Here is a 19,157-nt window from a genome sequence, read left to right as displayed (position 1 = left end):
GAACAGTTCTTTAAAGTTTCATAGGCTTATATTCCACTTCTGCATATCCTGTTTGCTGTATCTCATTGCCTTAATAGATAGCAAGCATCATTTTCCTTATTTGGTTTCTCATAAGACATCATTTTAAAATTCTAGCTTTACATAGATAAAGATGCATGTTATCTTTAAGATAAAACTTTTTAAACAAGGGAAAATGATCAGTTCTTAATCTTGGTTATAAAACTATACATTTAAGGCTAATAGCATATAGTTTTCCTTGGTTTGCTTTTCATTTTGAGAGGTGTATGTATGAAAGCTATAATCAGGAGCTAAGCATGTTCCATAGAACATTGGCTCAGCTTCTGGAAAAGGGAATTTGATCCCTACCAAATGTCATAGATTGTTTAGTGATTAAAATAAACAAACATACTGTAATCTTTCTGGCCCTTGTTTAATCTACTTCCCTGTTCCCTGGAAAAATTTTATAAAACCATTTGGCATTTTGGTTTTTTTTTTTGAAAATGGATTTCCTCACAATAATCCTTGTCTTCTCCTTTAAAAATTTTTTTTTACTATTTATTTAAGGCAGTGGGGTTTGAGTGACTTGCCCAAGGTCACGCAGCTAGGCAATTATTAAGGGTCTGAGCTGGATTTGAACTCAGATCCTCCTGCCTCCATTAGGGCCGGTGCTCTATCCACTGTGCTACCTAGCTGTCCTTCTCTTCATATCTAAAATGGGTCTAAAATGGTTTAAAAATATGAAAAGCAACTTATTACCTTGGATTATGGAAACAGCAAAACGCTCCATAGGAATATACCAGAATGTAAGAATTAGACTTAATTTATATGCTGGAAGGAGCAAGTAATTCTATGGTTACTTTTTTCTTTAGAGTAGGGTTGCCCTCTGTCCTCCTTGAATGCCTTCCTGAAGGAAAAACATTATTGAGTTAGTGATATTTCAGTCTTATGCACTTGATCCTTAAGCAATACCCCAATAGAAGGACAGGAACTGGGTCTTCCTTTGTTGTATCAGGTAGTTTGTCATTGGCAGTTAGCTTAACAGCAGAATGATTGACGATAGTGAAAACTTAAAGATTTGCTGAGCACTTTCCTCAAAACAGTTCTGTGAGGTATGGAATAAAAGTACTCTTCTGCCTATTTTAGTGACTAAGGAGCTGAGAGTCTAAGAAACTATGAGTTGTTTTTGGTGCTAGACCTGGCATCTTCTGAATCCAGTACAGTGTTCTTCTGTCTACTCCTAACAAAACTCCTCTGCAGTGGAGAGCAGCCCATTTAATGTTGAGTAACTGGGAGCATGAATATTGAAGTCATCAAGTTAAGACAATTATTGGCATGCAAAGGAAGGAGGGCAAGCTGGAGATTAGGAGATGGAATTCAAAGGTTATGAATAGGGCAATATAAACAGAAAGAAACCCAAAGGAATCTCTCAGCAGAGGAAAGTTCTGACAGTGGCATTTGGAAGCAGAATGAATACTGCCCTTCCGATCTGAAGTCTCAAAGGCATGAGACCATATAGCCAATAACAAAAAGGGTGGCAAGGGGCAAGGTTTCCTGTGGGGAAAATGCAGGTTTCTGTCAGCAAAAGAGGATAGAAAGAATTTGAAAAGAGAAGTTGCTTTTGATAGATTGAGAAGTTTGGGAGAGGGAAGAGTTTGGGGATCAAGCTTTTGCATTCAGTTTTGGATATGATGAGTTTAAGATAACCAAGAGGCACCTGAGGACTGAAGCTGGGTTGAGGGTGGAGTTGGGAGTGGTGGCTGGTGGATGTAGGAGTGTCCTTTACATAGAGTGATGGCCCTGATTATGGGATCTGGTTAGGTTTACCAAGACCTAGTTGGAGGAGAGGAGAAGAGGATTTAGACAAGACTCTCAGAGAACACTGTTGGTCATGCTGTGGAGGATCTAGCAGAAGGTCCTGACACTGGGCACCAGGTAGGTAGCAGGATAACAGGAGGAAGAAGGGTCAAGTAAACTTAGAGGGAAGAATATCCAGGAGAAAAGGCTAGTAAATAGCATAAAATGCAGCGATGGGTCACAAAAAAGGAGGACTGAGAAAAGACATAACTATTTTGTATTTTTCTCTGAAATACATCTGTACTGATGAAAGGAATACCTATATTAATGATATTATGGATTCAATGAAATTGACAAATATTTATTAGTTTATTAGCTTTTAATTTTTGTAATTAGTGAATTTCAGAATCTGTGTCCCATTTGACTTTTAAAAGATAAAAATGTCTCATCCTTATGCTTATGAAAATCTTTATAACATAGGGGTTATTTGTTCTTTTGAAACATCCTCCTGTGAGTGTTATTGGACTATATTTGTATGCGCACATTAATACTTATATACATGCATACATGAACACATAGTTATTAAACTTTTATTACTGAACTGATTTTTCTTTTTTCTTCTTTTTTTCTTTGGCAAGATTTGAGGCTGAATTTGAATTCAGGTCTCCAAGGCTGGTGTTCTATCCACTGTGCAACCTAACTGTCCCTGATTTTTCTTAAATTGGTGTGCAATCTCTACACAATTTTAAATGCTTTGAATTAATCTTTAAGCAAAATGCAAAAGAATCAATATCCAATTCTCTTATTTTACTTTAAGTCTTGACTTAAATGTGCATCATTGGTAATACATTTTATTTTAATCTTTCAGCTCTGTAAGAAGCACCATTTTGGAATTAACAAACCAGAGAAGATTACTCAATCTCCTGATGACTCAAAGTTTCTACTTAAGACCTTTACTCATATTAAATCAAATGTATCTGTTCCCAATAAAAAGAAGGTAAGGAATTGTCCTAATTTGTTTGTTTTGAAAATAATTGTGATTTGATTCATATTATAAAGTGATTTAGTCCAGTAATAAAATTGTGTTCAAAATTAGATTCACTCTATTTAAAAATTTTTTATAATTCTTTGTGGTAAGTAGGATAGTGACTGGATCTGTGGTTTTATTGATACAGGAAGTTTCCACATGAGGAAATTTCCTCTTCCAATGCAGTTTGACATTTTTCTAAAATATGTAAAGACTTAGAAAATTGTCTGAAGCACTGAGAAAGACATTATTTGACTGGGTGCACCCTGCAGGCATGTGTCAGAGACAGTCATTTACCTTGAGTCTTTTTTACCTTTGGTTCCAAGGCCACTTCTCATCTCCTATACCAGGTTGCCTCTTTTGTCTTTGTGTTTAACTATAAATGCTGGATTTAAATTCTATTTCCTTTTACTTTATAGGTGAAGGAGAGTAAGGAAAAGGAAAAGTTAGAAAGAAGATTACTGGAAGAGTTGTTAAAAATGTTCATGGATTCAGAATCCTTTTACTATAGTTTAACTTATGACCTGACCAACTCGGTGCAAAGGCAGAGTGTTTGTGAGAACAAAAGCTTACCACTCTGGCAAAACGTAAGTACATCATCATCAATGACAGTCATAATTGATATACATTCACTCAGCTAGTCATGAACAGAGCTGAGATTTGAAATCAGATTTTTCCTGAGTTCTTTATATACATTATATCAAACATATTTATATTTATATTTATATTCATTATATCAAAAATATCTTTTTAAATTTTATGCTATTTTGATTATATTAATATATTCTGATTGATTATTTATATTATATTAAAGTTATATCAGCCTTGTGAAATTGTTTTATTTTTGTACTATCAACTGAGGATAAGCAACCTCTGAACTTTTTTTTTCTTTGCTTTTTCCAGGTTGATGAGAGATTTTTTTGGAATAGATATATGATAAAAGATCTAATCAAGATTGGTGTGAGTAATTAACAACTAAAAAGGTTCTGTTATTTGTAGGACTAATGTGGAAATTTTGGGGGATAGGGGGTCTCTATTGTGTTGCCATTTTTTTCTTTTGAAGGACTAGGATGCTATCAAAATGTTTTATGAAATAGCAAGATTTTCATATAACACACTTCATAGTCCCCATGGCATGAAGCCAAGGGAGCAGTGTCATATGAATATTTGATAGCTGTGTGTGGGGTGAGGGATTTACAGTTGTTGAAAAAGATTTATTGTTTGTATAAAGTAGGAATGCTGAGCCTGGGTTTTCTTTTGTAAGGAAAAGCATGTAGCTGTATCAGTTTTTTTCAAAAAGGTCCCTTCTAGGTCAGCGCTTCTGTTCTTTTCCTCATGTTCTATCTAATACCCAAAAAAGAATACCTTGGAATTTTGGAACAGTGGTGAACTTCCAAGAAAGGAAAACAGCTTCTTCCTATTGGGTGGACTTAGTTTTTGTTTGATTTCAACAGACTCCAAATGCTAAAAGCAAATAGTGTACAATAACAAGTCATATAGAACTAAAGATGCAGTTGATTTCCTGGAATAATCCTAAATCCCAGATCATCTGAAGCTTGCAACTAAAAATGCCCTTGGATCTTCTGTGGCTCATTTTGAGATTCTCATTATTTCATGTTTACCTTAAAAAGACCAAATCACATCAGGTGTGTGATATTGTAGGCTGGTAGAAACAGAAGAAACCTTATAGCTCACCAGAATCTGTATTTTCTCTCTCCTTTCACTCTGACTCTGCTGTAGGATATCTGAGTGGCAGAGCAAACAGATCCCTGGTCCTGGGGCCAAGAGGCCCCGAGCCCCCCCTACTACCCCTTAGGCCCAGAATCCACCTGGCCCTATGGTCCTGGGCAGGCCTTCCAATCCCAGCCCCTTGCAAGAAGTAAAAAAGGAAAATGTGTTATATCTGACCACTCTCTCCCCATGGTCTATCCTCTCCTCCATCACTCCTCCCCTTCCCCTGTCCCCCCTTCTTACTCCAGATGCCTATACCCCATTGAGTATATATGCTGTTTCCTCTTCTAGCCACCTCTGATGAGAGCGAAGATTCCCTCATTCCCCCTTGTCTTCCCCCCTTCCATATCATTGCAATAGCTCATTGTAATAAAGAAAAAACTTATTATATGAGATATCTTGGCCTATTCCCCCTCACCTTTTTCTTTCTCCCATTACATTTCCCTTTTTTACTATTGATTCCATTTTTACACCTTATTTTATCTTCAAATTCAGCTTTCTTCTGTGCTTCAACTATAAAAGCTCCCTCTACCTGCTCTATTAACTGAGAAGGTTCATATGAGTATTACCAATGTCATTTTTCTATACAGGAATACATGCAGTTTGTCATCATTAAGTCCCTCATATTTTCCCCTTCTCCTTCAATCTCCATGCTTCACCTGAGTCCTGTATCTGAGGATTAAACCTTCTGTTCAGCTCTGGCCATTCCAACAGGAACATTTGAAATTCCCCTGGTTCATTGAAAGTCCATCTTTTTCCCTGGAAGAGGACATTCATTTTTTTCTGGGTAGTTGATTCTCGGTTGCATTCCAAGCTCTTTTGCCTTCCGGTATATTATATTCCAAGCCCTATGAGCTTTTAATGTAGTTGCTGCTAAGTCCTGTGAGATCCTGACTGCAGCTCCACGATATTTGAACTGTGTCCTTCTGGCTGCTTGTAATATTTTCTCTTTGACTTGGGAGTTCTGGAATTTGGCTATAATATTCCTAGGAGTTGGTTTTTTTGGGATCTCTTTCTCAGGGGGGATTGGTGGATTCTCTCCATTTCTATTTTGCCCTCTGCTTCTAGAATATCAGGGCAATTTTCCTGTAGTAATTCTTTGAAAATAATGTCAAGGCTCTTTTCCTGATCATGACTTTCCAGTATTCCAATAATTTTTAAATTATCTTTCCTAAGTCTGTTTTCCATATTAGTTTTTTTCAATGAGATGTTTCTTCTAATTTTTCATTTTTTTGGTTTTGAAGTAATGAATCCTGGTTTCTCGTAAATTCATCAGTCTCCCTGAGTTCTATTCTTTGTCTGAAGGATTTGTTTTCCTCAGAGAGTTTTCTTAACAATTTTGCTTTTTAAAGCATTCTTCTCCTCACTAACTTTTTGAACTGTTTTATCCATTTGACCTAAGCTGGTTTTTAGCATGCTATTTTCTTCAGCATTTTTTTGGATTTCCTTGATTAAGCTGCTGACTTCATTTTCATGTTTTTCCTGCATCTCTCTCCTTTCTTTTCCCAGTTTTTCTTCTAACTCCCTCATTTGATTTTCAAAGTTTTTTGAGCTCTGTCATAGCCTGAGCCCAATTTCTATTTTTCTTGGAGTCTTTAGATGCAGGAGCTTGTGCTTCCTCATCTTCAGACTGAGTGTTTTGATCCTTCTTGGGCTCATATGCAAAATATTTCTCTATGGTCTTCCTTTTGTTTCTCTGCTTGCTCATTTTCCCAGCCTGAGCCTGGTTTTGGGGTGCTTCCTGAGCTTTTGGGACACTCCCACAAGAGTCTCAGTGTGTGAGGCTCTGTCCTCCCTCCTGGTCTGTGAATGACCATAAGCGCCCCCCTCTGCCACAGGGCTGAGGTGGGGGGCCCCTGTTGTTCTATTGGGGGGCCTAGACTGTGGTCAGGATCTGAATGTGGTCAGAGCCCCAGTGTCCTGTTCCAGGGGTAGAGGACAGAGCTTGGCAGTCTCTCTCTTCACTCCCCTCCCTCAGCTCAATGGGCTCATGCCCTGGGGGCTCCTGCTTACTGGTTCTGCCTGCTTCTGTTGCTGGATCTGGGCTGCAGTTGCCATACTGCTGGCTGTGTGCCCCGAGGGCTGGGCTCCATTTGCTCGCTCTGGGAGACGTCCCCCAGCTGTTCCCCCACTTTGTGCCCGGTGCTCCCTGGGGTGTAGCTCAGGAGACTCCCCCGCTGCTGTGAGCTGGGGCTCCCAGCGCCCTGGGGCTGCCTCTGCGAGGCTGAAGTTCTTTCGCTCTGGCGGGCCACCCCTCTGGTGGGGGGGCCGCCCCTCCAACCCTGGGGAGCAGAGCCTTTCTGCTCTTTTCCAGGTTACCTTGAGTAGGAGAACTGCCTCACTGGATCCTTCTGTGGCTTCTGTCTCTCAAAAATTTAAAGTCCTTAGTTTCAAAGTTTTATGATAAAGCTTCTAAGAGAGCGTCTTCTCTTGTTGCCATCTTGGCTCCGCCCCCCAATTCGCTCCAGTTTTAGCAGTGAGAGAGTAGAGTGAGGGGAGGGGAGTTAGTATTCTTTTAAATATAAAATTTGTTTAACTAAAAACATGTCATCTAGCCATTTTGGTTAGTTGAGATTTTATGGTACTAAGCATTGGAGGTAAAGGTGTTTAATTTTAATGAAATGAATCTAAAAAGAATGATATGAAATTAATGCTAAAATGTTTTAGTAATGAAAAATATGGAAAAAATTAGTTTTAGAAATAATTAAGGAAAGTTATGATCAAGTTAGTAATTGAACCCTTGCTATATGTATCATAAAGTTTCTGGTCTTTTTGAAGGATTCTTATCTCACTTTTGTGCTGTTCCCTATTGGTTAGCAATTTTCTTAAAATTTTAAAATGTTTTTTCAATTAAATCCCCCATCCCCAATTTTCAATTTCTTCTTTCTTTCCATTCTTTTTGGACCTTATTCCCCCCCTCCCCCACATACTTTAATCCAACCACACCGTCTTTTTGCTGTTCCTTGCACATGACCCTCTTGTCTCCTGACTGAGCATTTTTCCTGGTTGTCCCCCAGGCCTGGAAGTCTTTCATTCTTCATCTCCCTTTCCTGACTTCCTTGGTTTCCTTTGAGTCTCAGCTGAAGTCCTACCTTCTGCAAGTCATTTCCCTGGCCTGTTATGTATCTTAGTGCTTTCTCTGACACCTCCAATTTATTCTGTATTCTGTCTTGCTTATCTATAGTTGTTTTCAGCTTCTCTGCTCCATTAGACTAAAGCTCCTCGGGAGTCAGAATTGTTTTTGTCTTTATTTGTGCCTCATTATTTTAAGACAGTGCCTGTCACTTATGTGCTTCTTGACTGATCATCTTCCCCCTTCCTGGGGAAAAAGAAAAGGAAAAGAAAACTTTTAGTCAAACCAAACAAATTCCCATATTGCCTGTATTTAGAAATGTTTCATTTTATATTTTTGCCTACTCCTCTGTCAGGAAAATGGGCAGCATTCTTATCATCTGTCCCAGATTCATGTTTCATCATTAGGTTTGTTGTTGATCAGAGTTCTTAAGTATTTCAAAATTTTTTTTTACAATGTTATAATATAAATTGTTCTCCTGGTTTTTCTGACTTCATTCCACAACAATTAATTCATTCTTATCTTTGCAGATTTCTCTGAAATCACTCCCTTCATTATTTCTTACATCACAATTGTATTTCACTATATTTACATTTTTTTCAACTATTTCCCTGTTGATTAAATATGCCCTTTCAGTTTATAGTTCTTGACCATCATGAAAAAGTAGGTATAAGTGTTTAAAGGAACATTTTGTTCCTTTAAAATCCTTGGAGCCTGCTGGTTAGTGGTATAGTAATGTCGAAGCATAGGTCCTATTCTAGAAAAACTATTTATTTTGACTTTACCAGTTCTGTAAGTACTTCTATTTAATTTATCTTATACTAGTCACCCCTTATTATATACAATATATTTGGATATAGTATAGATAAAATCAAATAATTTATTGTTCTCCAAATAATATGGGGACTAATATACAGGATACATTTATAAGAAATTTCTAGTGTATTTTATTAAATGGGATTGGGACTAGACTTGTGATTTTATTATGTTAAAGAATTCCCAGATAAGGACATTTCTTCTACCAGAAGGCACCTTCTCTGCAAATGTAATCTTATACTTAGGCCACCAAGAGGTTGAGTTGCCAAGGGTTACATGTAAAATCAGTGTATGTTAGAGGCAGGGTTTGATCTAAGATTTCTGACTTCAAGGATAATTCTATCTACTGTACTACACTGCCTATGATTAAAAAGCTAGTAAGATATTTTTGTGTTTCCATTTGAAATTGTTTTTTAATCAAGAATTAAAACTGAAGGGGTGCCTAGGTGGCTCAGTGAATAGAGCCCTGGAGGAATACCTAAGTTCAAATCCAGCCTCAGACACTTAATAATTACCTAGCTGTGTGGCCTTGGGTAAGCCACTTAACCTTATTGTCTTGCAATAAAAATAAAAAATTAAAACCAGTAGTATTGTTGATTTTTTTTGACAGTGTAAAAAGTCAAAGACAAAAACGGGTGACATAAGAATGTTGATTGTGGATAACTTTTATTATGACATATCCATGGTACAGTACCCTCACTAGTTTACTGAGGTTCTTCCTGCTAATTAATATGTAAGGGCAGCTACATGGCACAGTGGATAGAGCACTGGCCTTGGAGTCAGCAGGACCAGAGTTCCGATGTGGCCTCAGACAACTAACATCAACTCACTGTGTACCCTGGGCAAGCCCCTTAACCCTGATTGCCTCATATCCAGAGCCATCTCCAGTCAGCCTGATTCATATCTGGCCACTGGACCCAGATGGCTCTGGAGGAGAAAGTCATTACACGTCCTCACTCAAATCTATGATTGTTATGGCATTTCTCTCCCCCACCCCCAATGTCATGGCCTTCTTCAAGAATGAAGGATAACCATTATTTAATATGTGTAATATATATATATATATATATATATGTATATATGTATATATATATAAATCACATATATATATGTGATTTAATGTGAGCTGAGTGGTGATATAGAGGTATTATTTAGACTTGATACTGATATTATGTTAGAAGCAAGCTTGGAACATCATAGGTAGGATTGAAGTCATGGCATAAAAACAAGTTAACATAGTTGCTTTAGTGCCTTCAGGTTTGCAAAGTACTTTACAAACATCTCATGTAATCCTCATAACTGGGAGGTCAGATCTGTTTTCCAAAGCAGGAAACTGAGGCAGACAGAAGTTAAGTGACTTATCCAGGATCACACACAGTTCATAAGTGCCTGAAGAAGAATTTAAATTGAGCTTTCTAACTTGGAGTCTGTTATATTCAGTTATTAATTTTTTTTTGTTTTGGGTTTTTTTTGCAAGACAATAAGGTTAAGTGACTTGTCCAAGGTCACACAGCGAGGTAATTATTAAGCATCTGAGGTCAGATTTGAACTCAGATCCTCTTGACTCTAGGACCATCTACTGCCTCACCTAACTGTCCCCCATTATTAATTTTAAATGTTTTCTGTGCAATATTCATAAAGGGGAAATTTCCTTCAATTCTTTTAATTCTTTTGATTTCCTTATTAGGCATTTTTTACTATTTAAGTTTAGATTTCTAGCTCACTATTTGAACTCACCTAAGTAAGAGTATTTTTTTTTGTTCTCTCAAACCTTTTCTTAATTGCATTTTTTTTTTTAGATTTTTTAAGGCAAAGGGGTTAAGTGGCTTGCCCAAGGCCACACGGCTAGGTAATTATTGTCTGAGGTTGGATTTGAACCCAGGTACTCCTGACTCCCAAGGCCAGTGCTCTATCCACTGCGCCCCCTAACCGCCCCCACTCTCAAACCCTTTCTAAGCACGTAGGAGATATACTGAACTTATGTTTTATATAAAAAATGTGAAATTATCACATTTGTGCAAAGTTTGCTCAATGTCACTAAAGCTTTAAGAAATATTTTTAAAATCTTGCTTTAAGTTACTTGTTCTTTGCATAATATTCAGCAATTAAAAATAAAAATGTTATCTTTAACTGTTTCATGGTCATAATCTTATCTAAAAAATGGGGAAAAAACTTCCTGCTACAATTGAGTCATTTAACCTTTCACTGACCTAGACAATTTTCTAAGACTAAGTTGTAGAATAAGTACTGATCTGAATAGTTTCCCTACCAGGGGAAAATTTTTTTTTTAGTTAAATATTATATTCAATTCTTTCTCCTTTCTTCCCCAAACAAAAAAAAAATACTCCACGAAGAATTACATTTTCCTTAATCCAGGAGTGGCTAGGTGGCGTAGTGGATAAAGCACCGGTCTTGGATTTCAGGAGTACCTGGGTTTAAATCCGGTCTCAGACACCTAATAATTACCTAGCTGTGTGGCCTTGGGCAAGACATTTTAACCCCATTTGTCTTGAAAAAACCTGAATTTTCCTTAATCCTTATGCAACCTTGACTGTGCCCCTTGGCACTCTTGACTATGCCCCTCTTTCTGTATACTCTAATCTTTCTAACCTTTGTGAAACTGGCAGCTCCTGATTCTCTTCTAAACAGAAGCCTGTTTTTCTTCACTTCACTTTGTGGGTTTATCATACATGTCATACCTCCTGACTCATAATTGTTCTGGGTCTTCTTTTTACACTTAGCTTTGTGATTGGTCTCAGTAATCTCACCTTCAGATGACTCTCAAATCTAGTCCTTTACTGCCAGCTGCCTGTCAGACATTTCTCCTAGGATATCTCATCAGCATCTCAAACTCAACATGTGTCACAGGGATGTTAAACTTATTTGTGTGGAGGGATTGGCTGTCTCCCTTGAGTCTTCCTTCTCTCTAATCTCTCATAGCTAATCAGTCATCACACTTACTACCTGTCGCTGCCACTTCTCTTGTTCCTGTTCTTTCTCTTTACTCATGAGACCATTACTCTATTTCAGACCCAAGCCAACCATTGTCTGGCCTATTAGTTTCTTTACCTTTACTTTTCCATCTATGTTTCATTCTCAACACAGGAGCTCAGTCTTCCTGAAAGGCAGATCTTACCATGGAAATCCCTTACTTGGAAATCTTCTGTGCCTCCATATTGCCTGTAAAATACCAACTCCTCATCTTAAGATTTGAACATCTTGCACAATATGATTCCAGCCACTCTTTCCACACATATTTCATGTTTGTTTTCATCCTTTCCTGAGTTCTTGTCAAAATGACTTCCTTAATATTCTCTGAATTGGATATTATATCTCTTGATATTTTGTCTTTGCTTAGAATGCACTTCTCCCTCACTGCCACCTCTCAGAATCATTAACTTCCTTCAAAGTTTAGCCCTTGTGCTTCTATAGAAAGCTTTTCTTGAATCTCCTCAATGATAGTAATTGCTTCCTCAAGTCATCTTGTTTTTATTTGTATGGTAGTATCTTCCAGTGGAATATAAGCTCTTTGATTATTTTCTATTTTTGTTTTGATATGCCCAGTATTTAGCATATGAAGAAGGTACTGAATAGATGTTGAATTAAGATGAAAGACTTCTGCTGAATAACTCTACTAGAATAAAATAATACAGTACAACTGGATATGGTTTTGATTTCAGTTTATCTTGATTTGTGTAGGATAGAAATAGATGTATTCATATTTTTTGCAGACTTCTGAAGTGGATTTTTGGATTATCCCAGTCATCCAAGGTTTTGTGCAGATTGAAGAACTTGTGGTCAACTATAATGAATCATCTGATGATGAGAAAAGCAGCCCAGAGACTCCTCCTCAAGAGTCTTCTTGTGTAGATGATATTTATCCCCGATTTCTTGTGGCCCTCATTTCACGTCGAAGCAGGCACAGAGCTGGTAAGCACAGAGTCTCTTGAATATATGAGGGTGGTAACAAAAAGTTAAAAGTGATCACTGTATCAGGGTGATAACAGTTAAAAGAGGAAAGGACAAAATTAGAACTGATGCCTGGAAGATCATCAGTATATTGGTCCCCTGATACATCAGGGCTGGAAATATTATCCTTCTGATTAAAAGCACAGCTGACCTTTTCTGTGTTAGAGAAATGATCTTATTTTAGGGAGTGTTTAGAAATGCTTAGGAGTCTTATACATTTGACTGAAACTAAGGAGTAAGTATGATTGGTGAGGGGAGTATTATTAGAAAAAGAGAAAAAGAAAGGAGGGAAGATCTATTTTTAAGTTAAAAGATATGAGTAATGATTTTATTATTTGCAAATAAGCAAATTAGTTAACTACAGGAAATTAAATTGGTATGTATTTGCAAAATAAATGCTAATGCTTCTAAGCAATCTTTGATCATAGTAGAAACTCAACAAATGTTTTCTTGTCTAAGTGTTTACTGTGTATAAGGAAGGAACTGTGCTAAGTGCTTGGGTTAGAAAGCTAGCAAAACATACCTTTATCCTTATATGTTTATACACACACAGGTATGCAAATAAAATGTGATAGATGCAAAGAAGTGAAATAAGAAATGTAAGGAGGAACCCAATACCTAAAATGAAAGAATTTGCCTTTCAGATTACTTTTGGGGGGTAATCTGATAATAATTCTAGAAAATGAACCCTAAGATGATTTCTACAGTGTCATTGAAACTATGTGAAAGGACATTCTGGAGAGCAATTTGGAACTGTACTCAAAGGGCAATAAAACTGGACATTCCCACTGCCTCAGAGATATCACTACTAGGCCTATATCCTAAAGAGATTTATATAAAAAAAGGGAAAAGAACATATATGTACAAAAATATTTATAGCAGCTCTATTTTGTGGTGGCAGAGAACTGGAAATGGAGGGAATGTCCATCAATTGGGCTGAACAAGTTGTGATATGAAAATATAATGGATTTTTTTTTTTTTTTGCTCCACAATAAATGATGAGCAGGCAAATTTCAGAAAAATCTTGCAAAGACTTATGTGAACTGATGCTGAGTGAAGTGAGAACCAGGACAACATTTTTCACCTTAACTCCAGCATTGTTCTGTGTTCAACTATGATAGACTTTGCTTTTCTATACAGTGATTAAAGATAATTCCAAAAGACTTACATTGGGAAATACCATCCACATCTAGGGAAAGAACTATGGAATCAGATTGCAAATCAAAGCATATCTATCATTTTCACCTTAAAAATTTTTTTGCTTTTGCTTTTTCCTTGTGGTATTTTCCACTTTTATTCTGATTCTTTTTTCATAGTGACTAATATGGAAATATGTATAACATGTTTGTATATGTATAAGCTATATAAGATTGCTTGTTATCTGAGGGTAGAGGGAGGGAGAAAATGTTACAAAAATGTATTTGGGAGCAGATAGTTCAAATCAGTTCTCAGACTCTTAATACTGCAAGTCACTTAACCCTATTTGCCTTACCAGAAAATCCAAAACAAGATTGTTGAAAATTACCTTTACAGATAATTAGATAAATTGATAAGAAGGAAATTATAAGAAAGAAACTGAGGTTTGTGAGTCTGTGATTATTTTCAGGGTTTTCATTATTCTGAGAAGGGCCTTTGCCAGACTACCACAGGGATTTATGACACAAAAAATGCTCAGATCCCCTGGGTTGGGAATTGCTTAAATGAAACTGAAGACCTTCCATTTAATTCTTTAAAATATTAATTTTTTTTTCTTTTTGTCATCTCACAGGGATGCGATATAAACGAAGAGGAGTTGATAAAAATGGAAATGTTGCAAATTATGTAGAGACTGAGCAATTAATTCATGTCCATAATCACACATTGTCATTTATTCAGACACGAGGCTCTGTTCCTGTTTTTTGGAGCCAGGTTGGGTATCGGTATAATCCACGACCACGGTTAGACAAAAGTAAGTAGGTCAGGTATCTGTGGTCTGTCAACAGTATTAGAAAGTGAATTTTAAAAGTTCAGACTTTTGTATTTGATCTTTCAGATTACTGAATTAAAACAAAAAAAAATCATTGCATTATGTCATTGTGTAAGGTAGGATGGATAATTAAAGGATAATTAAAATCTCAACTTAAATTCTTAAAATTCTCTTGACTAGCAAATACAGATGAAGAGAAAGCTTTTTGTAATGATCTTAAGTTTGACCCTCTGCTTCTAGGATCTTAGGGCAATTTTGCTGTATTATTTCTTGAAAAATAAAGTCTAGGTGCTTTTCCTGGTTGTGACTTTCAGGTAGCCCAATAATTTTTAAATTATTTCTCCTGGGGGCAGCTAGGTGGTGTAGTGGATAAAGCACCGGCCTTGGAGTCAGGAGTACCTGGGTTCAAATCCGGTCTCAGACACTTAATAATTACCTAGCTGTGTGGCCTCGAGCAAGCCACTTAACCCCATTTGCCTTGCAAAAACCTAAAAAAAAATTATTTCTCATGGATCTGTTTTCAAGGTCAATTGTTTTTCCCATGAGATATTTCACATTTTCTTCTACTTTTTTACCTTTTTTGGGAAGAGTTTTGTTTCTTCCTGTTTTCTTGGAAAGTCATCAGCTTCCTTTAGTTCCATTCTGCATTTGAAGAAGTTATTTTCTTCAGAGAGTTTTTTTTATCCCCTTTTCCAGCTGGCCAGTTCTGCTTTTTAAGACATTCTTCTCCTCATTTGCCTTTTGTGTTACTTTTCCCATTTGGTCTAAACTGGTTTTTAACATATTATTTTCTTCAGTATTTTTTTGTATTTCTTTCACCAAACTGCTGATTTGGTTTTTCATGATTTATCTGCATTGCTCTCATTTCTTCTCCCAAATTTTCCTCCACCTCCCTTAATTACTCAAGTCTTTTTTGAGTTCATCCATTGCCTGAGCCCACTTCCTATTTCTCTTGGAGATTTTGAATACAAAAGCTATGCTTTTGTCATCTGAATTTTCTATGAGACCAAAGTAATTTTCTTTGGCCAGAGTCTTCTTTTTTTGTTTGTTCATTTCCTCAGTGTAAGTCTAGTTTACTGCACTTCCAAGGCTTTGGGAGCTTTTTGGGATACCCTTGGGACCTTTATTCCTTCAAGGTCTTATGCTGTCTTACCTGTGCTTTGATATGTAGATGACCACAGGCACTCCCCTCTGCCCTGGAGCTCTGAGGAGGGTCCTTGCTCTGCTATCTTAGCATGGAAACCCAAATTGCAACCTGGTCTGAGAGTGGGCAAACAGCAGAGTCCTGCCCAGGGAGAGCAGAGAGATTTCTACAATCTCCCCCTACCCCCCCTTACCATCTTTGGATGGCAAACTGGCTTCCCTGATTCCCTCTGCAGGTTCTCACCACAGGGCTGTCCTGAGGCCAGTGCTCCCCGCACTCTGGTGCAGCAGAGTTCTCTCACTTACCCTTCAAGCTGTTCCTGGTGATCCCTGGGCTGTGCTGCACTGTGCTGGGGCCGCAGCTTTTTTCCTAATCCCCAGTTCTAGTGAAACACATCTTTCCTGTGGAACTTCTCAGTGGTCTTGGACTGGGAAATTGTATACACTCAGGGTTCTTCCCCTCTAAATTTCGACTAGAGTCATAATTTGATGACTTTTGGGGGGAAGGAGTTTCAGGGAAATCGTGCCTTCATGCTGCTATCTTGACTCCACTCCCCATTTGACTTTTTGAAAAGAATTTATATCTTCAGTATGTAGCACAGTGATTTGTAGAAAGTCCATCAGTGATTTTTCATTCATTTGAGAGCTAGAACTGGAAGAAACGGAGTTTCCCTTTGAATTTTCTCCTACTGCACTTCCTAGAGTGGACAGTTTCAAATTGAGCACTTTTGAGTGTTTATGTATTTCATTTAGGAAGCTCTTTACAGTGTATTGAACCTTGATATTTACATATTGTTGGCATATTGGACATCTGGAATACCTCATCATTGTTAGGGATTCCTATTTTCATTTGACCTCTGTGCTAAAAATCCTTCATAGCTATAGTGTAAACATTTAGCAAGGATATATATTTTGTTTTATTTCTCACTTGATAGTAATAGAGCATTATCATGAAAATTTCTCTTGATCATTGTCATATATATATATTAATTTCAAAGTTTTATATATATATATATAAAACTTTGAAATTCCTTTATAATTCCACTTCTCCCTCTGCCTTACCATAGCAATACCTTAATTCCTCAGTTTTTCCCTATGCTACACTCCTGCATAGTCATTTTTTTCCTCCTTCCTCATCTTGATCCTTTGATGAACCAACATCAACCACTCTTGAGTCCCTGGCCCCTTTGTCTTATCACCAATTGTACCCTGCCAAGCCCTAGCCCTGAATCACTTCTGCAATCCCCCTCCATTATTCCTGTACATATTTTACTGAACAAAGGTGGTGAAAATCATACAACCATTAAAAGTAGACATACAACCTCACTTGGGCTTTCACTACTAGGCAGTACTTGTATACTTCTCTTTATTCCACTTTCTCCTTTTTTTTTTTTAAGTTTTTGCAAGGCAATGGGGTTAAGTGACTTGCTGAAGGCCACACAGCTAGGTAATTATTAAGTGTCTGAGGCCTAATTTGAACTCAGGTACTCCTGGCTCCAGGGCCAGTGCTCTGTCTACTGCACCACCTAGCCATCCCCTCCTTTTCTTAATAAACTCACTACCTTCCTCATCTTTCTCTCTTCATCTCCTTCTTTTATAATAAGGGACTTCATTTTACATATTGACACTGAAACACTAACAGTTCATTCCCTCAGTTTGCTCACTTTTCACAGTGCCTCTTCCAAGCCTCCCTTGACTCCCCTTCCCTCTTGGCTAAGAATCTTTCCTTATATTTTACAGAAAAATTGAGACTCTCTCTTCCTTCTTCATCTCATATCACTTAGATGCCATCTCTCTGTATCTCCTTCACACTTATCTCCTATGGAGAAGTGGTCCTTCTTATGAAAGCAAACCACTCGACATGCACAATTCCATCATTTCTCCACCTCCTCTCTCAACCATGTTCTCAAGTATCTTCAATCCCTCCAAGTCAACTGCCTTCTTCTCTACCACCCACAAACATACCCATGTCTTCTTTCATCATTAAAAAGTCCTCACTGAATCCTTGTATCTCCATGAACTCTCCTTCTTCCCTTTGTCCCTAAAATTCAAATATAGACTATCTGCAACAGGGACCTCCCCTTCCTTTCATCTCATTCTCTTCTTAACCCCTACAATACAGTTTCTTCTATCATCATTCCACTGAAACTGTTCTTACTGATGATCCCCTTAATCAGATCTCATGATTCATACTTCTCTACCTGTCTGTAACCTTTGGCATTGTTGACCACCCTCTTAATACTCTTTCCTCTAGGTTTTTGAGTCATCATTCTTCCTGCTTCTCCTACTTATCTGAACATATTGATTAGCTGGGATCTCATCTAAGTCATATCCACTAACCAATAGTATCACTTAGGGCTCTATCTGAGGCCTTCTTTCATTCCTGTATTATTTTCCTTGGTGATCTCATCCACTCCTATGGATCATCTCTATGCTGACAGGTCTCAAATCTGCTTTTCCAACCCTCCTTTTTCTGCTGACCTTCTGTCTCACATCTCCAGATACCTTCCTGATCTCTCAAATTCAGTGTCCAGTATATATCTTAAACTCAGGATGTTCCAATTAAAAATATACTATATCTTAAACTTATCCCACCTTTTTGCAATGAAGAGCATCACCATCATTTGTATCCTTCAAGCTCACAATCTAGGTGTTATTCTCTGCTCCTCACTGTCTTTCATCCTTCATATTCAGTCTGTCTCTGGCATCTCCCTTCTCTCTTCTAACCCTGCCATCCCTCTGGCTCAGACTCTGATAACCTCATACCTGGACCATTGTAATAACCTGATGGTGGATCTGCCTGCCCCTAGTCTCCACTCCAATCTAGTCTTCATTCTGCTGCCAAAGGAATTTTCCTAAAGCACAGGTCTGACCAAATCACTTTATTACATCCAGGATCAAATACAAAATTCTCTGCTTGGTGTTTAAAGCCCTTTATAACCTAGTGCACTCCTACCTCCCTTTCCAGTTTTCTTACACCTCTGCCTTCCCCACATAGTTTTTTGATGAGTAGCACTAACTTCTTTGCTGCTGTTCTACAAATAACACAGTGGACTTTCAGTTCCTAGCATTTTTTTCTGGCTTTTACCAAAACCTGGAATTCTCTCCTTCCTTATCCCTACTTCTTGGTTCCCTTGAATTTCCTTCAAGTTCCACCAAAAAATCCTACCTTTTACATCCTCCTGATGCCTTCCCTCTGTTAATTATTTCTTATTGATCTCACATACAAGGCCAGGGCTTATCTTTTGCTTCTGCTTGTATAGCCGTGCTTAGCACAATATCTGCCACATACTTGATCCATGTCTGGTGACTGCTATCTATTATTAGTATTGGTTTCCTTCTAGCTGTAAATCCTATGACCATTGACTTTTTACCCCTTATGGTCCTGTGGCCTTCTTACCTTGACACCTCATTCTACTCTTGTAGCCCCCTTTTCCTCTCAGAACCTCTATTTTCAGAAAGGCAGCCCTCTGGCCACCTTCATTCCTCTCTCAGTTCTGCTTCAGACTTTTAGACCTTGGCTATCATCTCTTATTTTGGAGTACCTTCCAGTTCCATATGACATACACTTTCAGTTCCCTTTTCTGTGTTGTCTTCCCCTGGTAGAATATAAACTTCTTGAAGTCAGGACTATCTTT

General features: G+C 37.7%; 1 protein-coding gene across 2 annotated transcripts in view; it reads left to right on the top strand.

The window, feature by feature from the left end:
- The window catches only part of INPP5F (inositol polyphosphate-5-phosphatase F), an 89,252-nt gene that overhangs the window by 49,762 nt on the left and 20,333 nt on the right, over positions 1 to 19,157 (top strand). For both annotated transcript variants that reach the window (XM_074233517.1, XM_074233516.1), the window contains exons 4-8: positions 2,663 to 2,791; positions 3,241 to 3,408; positions 3,725 to 3,781; positions 12,173 to 12,371; positions 14,179 to 14,358. In XM_074233517.1, the coding sequence (XP_074089618.1) occupies positions 2,663 to 2,791; positions 3,241 to 3,408; positions 3,725 to 3,781; positions 12,173 to 12,371; positions 14,179 to 14,358 (733 nt within the window). The remainder of the gene's footprint in view (positions 1 to 2,662; positions 2,792 to 3,240; positions 3,409 to 3,724; positions 3,782 to 12,172; positions 12,372 to 14,178; positions 14,359 to 19,157) is intronic.

This window comes from Macrotis lagotis, chromosome 4 (assembly GCF_037893015.1).
Source record: "Macrotis lagotis isolate mMagLag1 chromosome 4, bilby.v1.9.chrom.fasta, whole genome shotgun sequence".
NCBI lineage: Eukaryota > Metazoa > Chordata > Mammalia > Peramelemorphia > Peramelidae > Macrotis > Macrotis lagotis.
Note: the sequence above shows the minus strand (reverse complement) of the source record. Positions and strands in the feature narration are given on the sequence as shown.